This window comes from Equus caballus, chromosome 1 (genome assembly GCF_041296265.1).
Source record: "Equus caballus isolate H_3958 breed thoroughbred chromosome 1, TB-T2T, whole genome shotgun sequence".
Lineage (NCBI taxonomy): Eukaryota > Metazoa > Chordata > Mammalia > Perissodactyla > Equidae > Equus > Equus caballus.
In genome coordinates, this window is record NC_091684.1 from 33,563,272 (window position 1) to 33,575,588 (window position 12,317).

Sequence of the window (12,317 nt, forward strand, 5' to 3'; positions counted from 1 at the left end):
CTGCACAATTCAACGTGCATTTTTTGTTTTAAAAAATTAGCCAAGAAGGCTGGCCCTGGTGGCCTAGTGGTTAAGTTTGGCACGTTCTGCTTGGCGGCCTGGGTTCCGTTCCTGGGCTTGGACACACGCCACTCATCTGTTAGTGGCCGTGTTTTGGTTGTGGCTCACATACAAAAGGAGGAAGATTGGCAGCAGATGTTAGCTTGGGGCTACTCTTCCTCAGCAAAAACAAACAAACAAAAACTAGCCAGGGTAGCACAGGAATAGATATCAAGGATAGTTCCTTGACTTACAAAAAATAAATGTTGTATATATTTAACCCAAAAGCCCACATCATATTTATCAATGATAATCCTAGAAGCATTTCTGTTAGAATCAGGAACAAGTCAAAGATATTCATGATCACCATAATCATGTCACATTTTTTTGGACATGCTAATATAATTAGACAAAAGAAAGAAATAAACATGACGAATATTGGCAGGAACAAGACAATATTTGTATTGTTTGAAGTTAATGTGATGAGTGCCTAAAAAACCCAGCAAATCAACTGAGAAACCATTAGAAACAAAAGGAGACCCTATTAAGGTGACCGATTACAAAAATTAATAAACAAAAAATTAATTCTTTTCCCTTATAATGAAATAGTTTGATACACTTTTATAATGGGAGAAGAAAATCACAGCTTTAATAGAAACATAACAGATAATATATCTAAGAATAAACTTAACAAAATTGCAAAAATATGCCAGACCTAGAGGAAAAAAGTGCTAAAACTCTAAGGAAACTTTAAAAAAAAAAAAGTAGAAATGGGAACACATACCATTTCCTGGTATGGGAATATTCAACATAGTAAAGATGTCAGAGCTCCCTAAAATAACCTACAAATTCATGCCATTCAGATTTAAACAACATCTCCATATATGTATATGTAGAAATGTATGTATATATTTTTTAGAATTTGAACAAATGATACTGGAGTTTATATGGAGTAATGACCGTGTAAAAATAACCCAAAAAAAACAGAAAGAGATAGAGAAAACAAACAGTAGTGACTGAGGGACAGGTAGGGGAGGGGATTATAGGAAGAGGTCTGATGGTCTATCCAAACATATAGGATATTAAAATTCAAATGAAGATAATAAGATTTAAAAACATTTGCAACTTAAGAAAAAAATAGACATACAGAGAAAAGAGTTTAAAGTGAATATGCCTATACACTAATTTATGCAGCATTTTAAGTGAGTGAGAGAAAGATGGGTTAGTCAATTAGGATACTTGAGTTTTGGGATGTTTAGATAGCTCAGTGTGAATAAAATAAAGCTGGATTCTTACCTCACTTCTTACACCAAAAACATAGCTAGCTGCATCAAAGATGTAAACATTTGTTAAAAGAAACAGAAAGAAAAGAAAAGAAAACTTTTCTTTCAAGTATTAGAAGGAAGCAAGAGTGGATTTTACTTATAATCTTGGAAGATAGCTGGCCTTTCTAAGCAGGACACAAGAAAATGAAGATGTTACATTAAAATTTAAGTTCTCTATGGCAAAAACAACACATATACAAAAAACTAAGTCAAATGAGAAATAACAAAGTGAGAAAAATATTTGCAACACATTTGACAATCAAAAGACTAATTTCCCTAATTTACAAACGGTTCTTACAAATCAGTAATAAAAAGATGGACAACCCAAAAGAAAACTGGGGGAAGATGTGATCACATAGGTCACAAGAAAAAAAAATACAAATGTTATACATAAAACATGAAAAACTAATCTCAATACAGTGAAATACCATTTTCCACCTATTCAGTTGGCAAAAAGCATTTGATAAAACCAGTGGTGGCCAGGTTATGGGGAAACAGGACTTTTAAAATATATTATTAGTGGGCATATAAATAAACACAGCATTTTGGGGTTGCAATTTGATGGTATCTATCAAAGTTTCAAATGCACATATCTTTTTATCCATTAATCCCATTCCTAGAAATTTATGCTACCACGAACAAGTAGGAGTCCAACCATTTCTTTGTTTTCTTGTTGTTGTTTGTTTGTTTGTTTTGTCTGCCTCTCCCATAAGGCTTTGTTTAAATAGCAAAAACTGGAATCAGCCTAAATGTACATTAATAGGAGACTGGTTAAATACAATTTAGTACTGTGTTGCTTTGGAAAGAGTGAGGGAGGTCGATATGTGTTGTTATACAAAGATCTCTAAATCAAGGAGGAAAAGAGGTAAGATGAAGGACAAGTTACTTAGAGTATTTTATAATTTAAAAAATATATATATATAAAATTTTCTGGAAGGATGTTCAAGAAACTGTTAACAATGGTTGTCTTTGGATAAAGAGATTAGAGATGGGGTGGAGACTTGATACTTCAATCTTTTGTAGTATGAGTCTGTATTTTTTTAATGTTTAATAGAGATTTTCTGGTTGGTGGGAGTAGGGACCATTTTAATTTCTTTTTTTATACCTTTCTATGTTAGGAATAATGAATAAATATTATTTGAAAAAATAATTCTGCCCGGAAGGGGAGTCATTTCTAAGGCTCCTCTGATAATGGGACCAAGACATACACTTTACAGAAACTCAGCTGACTCCTTCTCTTGTCTCTCCTTCTTGTCATCAGAGACGGCCCAGCAGAGACTTGGGGGTGGATGGGTGGGGGAGGGTATGTGCTTTATTCCAGGAAGAGAGACTATATCTTTCTTCAGATTCTCGAGTGGATCCATGACCACCAAAAAAGTCAAGAACCATTTTGGAGGGGATTTCTATATTGGGAGGGAAGTTGGACGAAGAGAGCACTTTCAGCCCTGAAATTCTGTGTTTTGCTTAGTAGACACACACACGCACATGCACACGTACACATTGGGGAGGGGCATTAGACTCTTGCTACTCCCTGACCTGCTGACCTGGGTATTTCTGCAATTATCCAGCTGTTGTTCCTATGTTGGGCGCCGAGGAGGAGGCCCGCAGGAGATATCCATTGGGAAAAACTGTGACAAGTTTGGCATTGTGGTGCACGAGCTGGGCCACGTGGTTGGGTTCTGGCATGAACATGCCCGGCCAGACAGAGACCAGCATGTCACCATTATCAGAGAAAACATCCAGCCAGGTAAGGAGCCTGTGTGGAGTCTGGAAGCCACTGGCGAGGAAGGTGGCATCCATGGGGTCAGGCAGGAGTGAAGGAGAGGGGTTGCTGGGAGCGGACCAATGCTCATTTGTAAGTATGGAGGCAGCAACCTTATTGTGCAGGGATTTGTCATCAGCACTGCCACTGTCCATCCCTGGCCCTTCCTGGGAGGTCGTCTGCCATAGCTTGTGGGTTAGAGCAGAAGCAAAGTGACTTTCCATGTTGTAAATAAAGGACAAGGAAATCCATCTCCATTTCCTAATAGGAACAGAATTGACCAGCACACTGTTGCAGCATCAAAGCTGATAAGCCAAAAAGAGTTCTCCTGGTTGCTTTTATAAGACGCATTTTTGCTGACTTAGGCAACACATCTTTTTGAAACTGAAATATAATTAGGATGTGAGTACATGTGAAAACAATATTTCTACCTAGGAATGTTCTACCGCACGCAAGGCAGAGGAAGTGTCTAGATTTTTAAAAAATACCTTTTCATGTTAAATAATTTTATATAGAAGTTCATATTGAACATGAAAGTAGCTGGTTGAATAATATGGTTGCCGTAAAAATGCTTCTGAGAGTCTGAATTGTGAACTATTTGGGATTTAACTTAACTCTTTGATTTGTTGTCATTGTTCCTTCAATAGCAAGATCAGAGATTTTTTTTTTTTTAATTTTTGAGCAATCAGATTGATAACTAACCTGTTCTCAAAGTTAAAGAGTTTCGAGTGGCATTGGGGGTGGTGTGTGTTGGGTAGTGGGATTGGGAGAACATAGGGCTATTCCAAGTTTCGAATTTCTAATCTGCTAAAAAAACAAGAATCCCCCCTCCCCAACTGTGTTATTTGATGATTGGGCTAACAGAGCTCTCAGGAGTTGCTATGGGCCCTCCTTCTCCCCACTCTGCCTCCTTTCAGGTGCCTGCCTTGGTTTTCAAAGGCCTTAACAGAGTGTTGTGTCACAGGTCAGGAGTATAATTTCTTAAAAATGGAAGCTGGGGAAGTGAGCTCTCTGGGAGAGACGTACGACTTTGACAGCATCATGCACTACGCCCGGAACACCTTCTCAAGGTCGGAATCTATGGTTATGCCTCGTCTGTGTTTTACTGTGCCTGCCGCAGGCGTGGGTCGGATTCCTGGAGGTCTGCGGAGAGTGGGTCTCTGCATGCTCATAGCACAGTTGGCGTGTCTGTCCTTGAAATACAGTGGCCTCTGGGCTGCAGTGAAATATAATCTAATCAGGTTCTCACTAATAAGATTGAATCCCATTGTGGAGCTGGTGTTCCATCATGCCCTAGTGTCACAAGCAGCAAACTGGAAAAGGGAAATTATGGAGAGGTTGGCTGGGATAATAACTTAGAGGCTCTGTGTAAAATTTCCAGTGGGCGGGGAATCTTCTAAAGCATTTCCTACCAAGTTCTCCTAGAAGAGATTTGGTTTATTGGAAGCTAGACTGTGTCAGAGCTTGGAGGGTGGTAAATCATGTGTTCATTTTAGAGGTGAGGAAAATGAGGCCCTAGGCAGCTCAGGGGCACATGGGTAGCTGGGGTTGTAGTGAAAGCAAAGATCCAGGTCTGCCTACTGGTCACACATCATGGTAGCTGGTATCCCCAAGGATGGCCGGACCAGTTATTTACAGCTGGCATCAGCAGGCTCTGTTTTGATGAGTTAGTGCTGTGCTGGACCAGGTGTTAAGTATTTTCATTACTGCCCTTGCTTCTAGACCATAAAAGCGTTTTGTATATACGAGTTTTCCCCTGCTAGTCCCAGTTTGGTGGGTCTGTCCACCCTTGGATTAAAGGAGACACAGTGCAAATATTTTCTCTCTTGGCACTTTTTTCTCAGTCTCCTCTTAAAATCGGCTTGTTTGCTTTTTATTTGTTTATTTAATCAATTAAAAAAATGGAGAAATCCAAGGTGATTCCCAATATGTATGCAGGACAAGGAAAAAAATAGGTGAGGAAATGTGGGGATGGGGTAGGGGGAGAGACCAAGAGTAGACAGCTAAGTTGAAACTTGGAATCAGTTTAGTATTCAGAGATATGCCACAAAGTCGTGTGCACTTTGTTGTGGTCGGCAGCAAATCCTGCCCTGTGCTTCCTAGAGGTCACAGCAAAGAAGGAAACAACTCCATTTCATGTGTCACTGTGTCCATAAAGCTCAAAAGAAATCATTCATTCAGGAGACACACAGCTCTTCTGAGTGAAAGGGAAACTATTTACCCAGGATGCCTTGGCTCTTGGGTAAGGCTGCTGAAAGCATCCTGTTGATGAGGTCGTAGAACTGGGGGAGAGATCCTCCAAACATCGGCATCTCAGGTTCTCAGGGGACACTGTTCCTCCGGCCACACAGCTGATTTAGTTATGAGCTCCATCTTGCATCCCGGCAGGAGCTCTCTGCAGCTCTAATAGGTGGAGTTTGTCAAGGTCAGCATCTTGGAGCAACTGGCATGGGACTGAACTACCCTGTTCTCTTTACTCTTCTCCTGGCTCTTTGTCGGAAGACACCAAGGGCAACATGGTGTCATGAAGAGGCCACTGAACTGGGAGTCAGGAGACTCGGTTTTAGTCTTAGTTCTCCCATGCCCCTTGGTACTGAGGGAGGGCTACACAGTAATTAGGGGCAGCTGTGCGCTGGGTCAATCTTTACCTCCCTGGGCCTCAGTTTCCTCATGAGAGGGTTGGACTTGATGTTCCCCAGGCCCCTTCCAGCTCAAACATTTCATGTTGTAACTTCTCAGTCTGGTGCAGATGGCTGAGGGATTCACAGATGTGATCCATTCATTGCCATATGGAAATCGGATGTTTCCTCTTCCAGGTTAGGAAACCGAGATTTTGAGGGACCTGCTCTGGACTGTGGGGGTCAGGATGAGAGCCCACCTTGCAGAGCTCACAGGGGGAATGCTTGGGTTGTGGGGCTGCGCTGACTCACAAGTTTGGAAAATCCTGTGGGGAATGGCTGGTTAGCGCCACATCAACCCCAGGGGTGGCAGGCTACTAAGTAGAGGGAAAGTATTGATTTTGTCAGGGAGCCAATGTCAAGCTGGTCCAGGTGAGAAGCGTGTAGCTTGGTTCTTATTTCTATGACTGTCATAACTCTTTGTATTGCTTTATAATTTACCTATTAATTAATCTTATACATTTATCTATTAATATTTATCTGTTGTATTCCCCTCTCCCTCACTAGACTGAGATCTTTGAAGACAGAGACAATCTCATTCTCTTCTAGTCCCCAGCACCCAACACGGTACCTGGCAAAGAGTAGGTGTTCAATAAATATTTGTTAAATGAATAAATGAATGAATGAGTCACAGAAGATAGGGATATCTGCAATGCTGGGAAATAAATAGGTGAGAGAAGAAATTTCCATTATCCTCCTTGCAGTTCTTTCCACATACTCGCAAATGTGGTGGTCACTTCATTAAGGAGAACCTGCAAGTATCCGCTATGTAGGGAATTTGGGATAAAGTACTACTCGTGGGTTGTAGGAACTGCTCTGCCTTTTCAATACCTGCTATGCGCCAGTTACTGTGCAAAGCTCTGAAGCCAGAGGCCAAGGCAAGAATGTAGACAGAGTATCTTCTGGCACCAGCATTTCTTTTCGTGTCTTTCTTTTAAAAAAAAAACTCTATTTTTTCCCCTCTAGCTCATAATGCCATCCCCTTTGCCCCTCAGGAGATAGTCATTATTAACACTGCTGTCAGTGTGAACCATTTTATCAGCACAGACCAGTGGAAGACCATGGACCAAACCCATGAAATAATAGTTCCTCATCAAATGTACCAAGAACTCCTGGGAGGGAGATTGACAAGGGGGCAGCCCATGGTGTGATGAGCAGCGAGGAGGAGCAGAGCAGCTCCCTGAAGGTGTTGGAGGGAGGCAGACTTCCCTTCTGCTACTGTGATGTCATCTATCACTGCAGAACAACCTACCCCCAAACTTAGTGGCTTACAACAGCTATTTTTTATGATATTGTAGGTCAGTCTGGCTCATTCTTCTCTGGTCTCACTGGAGATCACTCACATAGCAATAATCGTTTGACAGTGTGATTGAGTTGAGGAGTCCACGATGGCCAGTGCCACGTCTGGCTGTTGTGCTCCCTGTCCACGGGGGCCCCTCGGTTCTCCTCCATGTGGCCTCTCATCCTCCAGCAGGCCAGACAGGGCTTTTCACCACGTCGAACTTGGAGTTCCTGGAGGGCAAGCTGAAAGGCTGCAAGGCTCTTAAGTGTCAGACTCTAGAACTCACATGATGTCACTTCTGTCGCATTCCACTGACCAGAGCAAGCCACAAAACCAGCCCAGAATCAAGTGAATGAAGAAATAGATTCTCCTTCTTAATCAGAGGAGCGGCAACTTCATGTTGCAAACGGATATGGATATTAGGAGGCACAATTCATTATTTTGACCATCTACCACAGCTACCTTCTCACCCCTGCCCCAGGGTTCAGAATGGCTTCAGCAAATCTCTTTTGTAGTAGGTGGATACCTGCATTGCCCTTTCTGCCAGCGTTCTGTGTGGATTTTCAGAAAACTACTTTTTTCAGTGGGGCATTTATCAGTGGGTTACTGGGGGGTTTTCCTGAGCCTTTTGTCAAAAGTTCCCCCCTCCCTAACTCCATGTCATTACTCCTAGTCATATATCCTCTGGAGCTGGCCGACACATCTCTTTGATTCCGTAAAAGAGCAGAAAATGGCTTATAGAACGTTTGCTCATCCGGGGGGGTCAAATGCTATTCCTGCTGATGGGAAACTCAGTCTCCGTGTCTCTTTACGATGGAGCTGTCTCCTTCCAACTTTACTTCCTCTAGTTTATTGCCTCCCCGGGCTGGACCGGGCTGTGGGGAGCAGTGTCTTTGGAGGTTTCCTTGGGCAGGGGTCCAGGAGATGAGGAGACAGTTCCCTGGGACAGGAGCGTCCTTGTTTGGAGGACTCGGCACTGACAGTTTTATTCCCTAAGGCATCTGCCAAACCCTTTCTTCCTTTAGCAGAATGTCAATGCTAAGAGTCGTCCTACATAAAAGGGGGGATGTTACTGCAGTGGTTTACACACGGGACATCTCGTGGAGGATACGTCTTCCAGATCCCAAAGCCTTGCAGGCAGCTCAGGGAAGTGCGGGGGAGGGAGTCCCAGCCCCGAGGAGCTGTCTGAGTGTGAGCCAGTGCTATTACTGTTGTGTTGGTTTCTGAAGTCTCCAATGTTCTTAACTCTACCATTTATCCAATATGCAGTAAGCCCCACTGTTTCTTGGGTGGTGGGAAACACTGGCTGGAAGGAGGAAGAGGCCAGAGGGTGGGCTCCAGGCCTGGCTCTCCATCACTTGCTCTGAACTCTGAGTGAGTCACTTCGGCTCTGCAGGTTTGGTCTTCTCACCTGTAGAGAGGGAATCCTAGTAAGCATGGCGCCTCCCTCCGCGGGTGTTATGAGGATTGAATAAGATGATGCGTGTGAACTGTCCAGCAGGGCCTGGGACATAGGGAGGTCCAGTGAGCACTCAATGAGTGGGAGAACACGTTATCCACACCGCAGACCACGGGCACAGTCGCCTACATGATATGGTCCTCGGCAGGATCAGTTAGCCTGGTTGCTAAGAGATTGTGGTGAGCCTTGCATTTTGTGCAGCAAAATTTCATTCTTCAGGGGATTCAAGAAAATAGTTACAAATGGACACATCTTATGTTAGAGCAGAAGTGCCCATTTTTGGATTAGTAGGTGATTGAATTTAGAATTTTATGTAAAATTCTTCATTGAGGTTTAAAACTTGGTGAAGTCAGTGAGAGAGAGCAAAGATTCCACTACAGTTTCTCTAGAGGACTCCGGACCCAGAGGCGAGGCCATGGGAATCAGAGAAAGGCAGGCCGGGGGTTAGATGTTGGGGGCAGGGGTGCTGAAAAGGAAATCGGCTGATGATCTGGGCTCCCACCTGCTAACGGTGGAAAGAAATTGAGCTTGAAGTCCAAGTTAGAAAAAGGTATTTACCAAAACAAAAGATAACAAAGAATGTAACCAGGAAGAAATAAGAATAATTAATTTTTTTCAATGTCGTCCAGAATTTAGGGAAAAGGAAATGTTTGAAAAGAGAGAGGAGAGAAAAGAGAGGGCAGCTAATAACTAGGTAACGGGTGCCTTTTCACGTTCCCTTTTGGATGTAAATAACTAGTTTGAAGGCCATCACCCCTCAAAAAAAGACAATACAGTATGATAAGAAGAGACTAGATGAATAAGGCTCAAAAGTAACCCAGAGGAGGGAATGGTCAGCTCAGGAGGGGAGGGATAGAAAGGGCTCGGGAAGACTTTTAAGAGGGAAAGCCAACTGATGGGGTTTGGGAGAATGAACAGTTTTCAAGTGGACAAGAAGATGAAGGTTGGGCAGCCTTGGTGGAGCACAGCACGTGCAAAGGCATGTTTGGGGCCAGTAGGAGTTTGGTGTTGCTTAGGATAATGAGTGAGGAGGAGGTGTCGGGAGAAGTGGCTGGAGAGGAAGGCAGAAGACAGGAGGTGATGGGAAGTGGGCGAAGGCTCCTGCGCAGAGAGGTGACATGCCTGCCCTTGCATTTCAGGGCAATCACATTGCCAGGCTGTGGGTGTAGCTCAGGGGTGGCTGAGTCTACAGGGAGGAGGCCTGTTAAGAGCTCCTGGGAAGAATTCAGGAAGGGATGCTGATCTCCTGAGCTAAGGCAGGGGTCTGGAACAAGCAGAAGAATGGAATACATTTGGTTTTGAATGAGTTGGATAAGAGACCCATAAGATAGCCCAGTGGAGGGGTCACCAGGCATTTGGTGCTTAGCAGGTGGTTCTGGGGGTGGACTCAGAGAATTAGCTGTGAACCTATAGGTGGTGGCTAAAACCCAGAGGAGCAGATGGAGCAGGAGAGAGCAGAGAGGAGGAAGAGGGCAGAAACCTGAGGGGTAGCACTTAAGAGGGAAGCTGAAGGGGATGCTAACTTACTGTTCAGAGAAAACAGTGCCCTGGGAACCAGGACGGAGAGAGTCCGAGGAGGAAGGGGCAGCAAAGGTGTCAGTGCTGTAGAGAGGGCAGGTGAGGACTGACAGGTGTCCATCTGACTTGTCAATTGGTCGGCGACTGGTGGCCTCTGCTGGTGTGGCCAGATCACAGTTGGATTGCAGAGTGACGAGAGGTGGGCAGCCAGATGGAAAGTGGAGACCATTCTTTCCAGAAACTTGGTTTAAGAAGGGAAGGAAAGAACCAGGGTGGGAACTAGAGAAGGAGCTGGTTCAAGGGAAGGCCCTACCCCCCAGGAGAAGCCCCAAATTGGGGGTCTGGAAGCAGAGTAGGGGGCTCAGGCAGGGCACAAACCGTGCCCACAACATGGAAGTGTGAATGGGGCTGGTACTCAGCGGGGCATCCTGGTTTTGGTCACTTTAGATTTCATTCATATGGGAGTAGAATAAGCTGTCAGAGTGAGAAGGGGCTGCCATGATCCTCTAGGCCAATCTCTTATTGTTCAGAGAAGTAAACTGAGGCACGGAGACGGGAAAGGACTCGTCTGAGTTCACCCAGGTGGCAGCATCAGGCCTTACATAGAAATCTCCAGGCCAGGACCCTCTCAACTACCTTTCGTTCTCTGCATTCAGCTCACTTTCTATTGATTATCCCTCTTGCCAGCAAAGCCCCCAAACTCCAGTCCCCCTCGTTCACCAACCAGGTCATCAACCAGCACTCGCTGCGCAGCCCCTGAGAGTCTCACATGGCACTGGTTCCCAGGCTCTCTCTGGAGCCTCACCGGGACTTATCCATGCTCAGTACCACCCAACACGCAACTCCGGGGGCTGGCACTCAAACCTTAGTCTCTCTGAAAGGTGCTCCCTGCAGTTGTACAGCGTGGCGGTCTGGGGCCTGGACCTGTCAGGGGCTTTGTGGAAATGCTCAGTACACATCAGTATGGAAGCCCTTAGGCCACTGGGCTGGGGCATATTTTTAAACTTGGCAGTGTCATTTTCCCATTGGAAAGTGAGCAGGCAGCTGATGAAATGGGATGCTCCATTGCCGGCAGAGGTGAAGGAAGCCTCTTCAGTTGTGTCAGCCTGGAGAGAGGCAGGCCGGGGGTAGGAAGGTTGATGGGGTTATGGGCAAGAAAATGGACTGTAAATCCAAGCATGGATGGCCAGATAGCCTTGACTTTCCTTTCTCCTCTCTCTCTCTTTTTTCTTCCTGTAGAGGAGTTTTCTTAGACACCATCCTCCCGCGTCGAGACGACAATGGCGTCAGGCCAACCATTGGCCAGCGCGTGCGGCTCAGTCAGGGAGACATAGCTCAAGCCAGGAAGCTGTACAAATGCCCAGGTAACTGTGAATCCTGGGAAGTCCCAGGGCCTCCATAGCACCCACGGAGCATGACTCAACCGCCCTTTGCAAACATTCCCCCTTGCTGGGAAAACAACTTGGGGAACCTAAAGAAACTGCCCCCTGCAACTGCAATTTCTGGTGTGCTGCTGTTAGGACGTGCTAGACAGTGTAGAAAGCCCAAATGGTGAAGTGATTGCGGGGAGTAAAGTGAATAATAGGTCTTGGAGCCCACAGTTTTACTTGTGGGAGGCTTTGGAATTCTCTGGCACAGCCCAGATGTTCAGAAGAGGAAGAAGCCATAGTGGAACAACAGTGAACAGGGGCCCAATGCCGTGTGCACCCCGTAACAGTAAAAACACCTCTCCTGTCTATGGGAGTAGGGGATGTGGGTTTGGCAAAGCAAAAACCAAGAGTTTTTTCAGGAAGACAAAGAATGAAGGAGATTGTTTTTGGAAGGATGAGCGTCAGTTTCCCAAACACTGGAAGGCAGAGGAAGTCTCCGTGCTGTAAACGAGATAGTCTCTGTGGTCTTGGGGCTTTCCTTGCATCCAAGGTGCTGGTCAGTGGCCAGGTGTGTGCCACTGAAGACTGGACAGTATACTGGGGTCTGAGCAGACACCCACTTCTCTGCCAGTTCAGAAACCGCCTCCCCTTGAATTTGCCCTCTTTGCCTTCTGTTCTCTCGGCTTCAGCATCATCACCTCCGCTGTCCTGGGGGTGAGCTCACATCACCTGCTTTAGGCTGTTGAGCTTCAGTACAAAGCACTGGTTACAGCAGCCAGGTTCTTACCGCTGATGGGACGGAATGCATTCCAGTGGCTTGAGGAGAAAGAAGGAAATTCCATGACCAACAGGTCCAATAACCTTTCTAAACCCCTAGACCAGAC

At 45.2% G+C, this 12,317-nt stretch overlaps 1 protein-coding gene across 1 annotated transcript in view; it reads left to right on the forward strand.

The window, feature by feature from the left end:
• Positions 1 to 12,317, forward strand: part of TLL2 (tolloid like 2) — a 133,081-nt gene that overhangs the window by 82,111 nt on the left and 38,653 nt on the right. Inside the window, exons 6-8 of the mRNA XM_001500497.7 lie at positions 2,933 to 3,111; positions 4,091 to 4,196; positions 11,303 to 11,427. Coding sequence (XP_001500547.2) covers positions 2,933 to 3,111; positions 4,091 to 4,196; positions 11,303 to 11,427 — 410 coding nt within the window. The remainder of the gene's footprint in view (positions 1 to 2,932; positions 3,112 to 4,090; positions 4,197 to 11,302; positions 11,428 to 12,317) is intronic.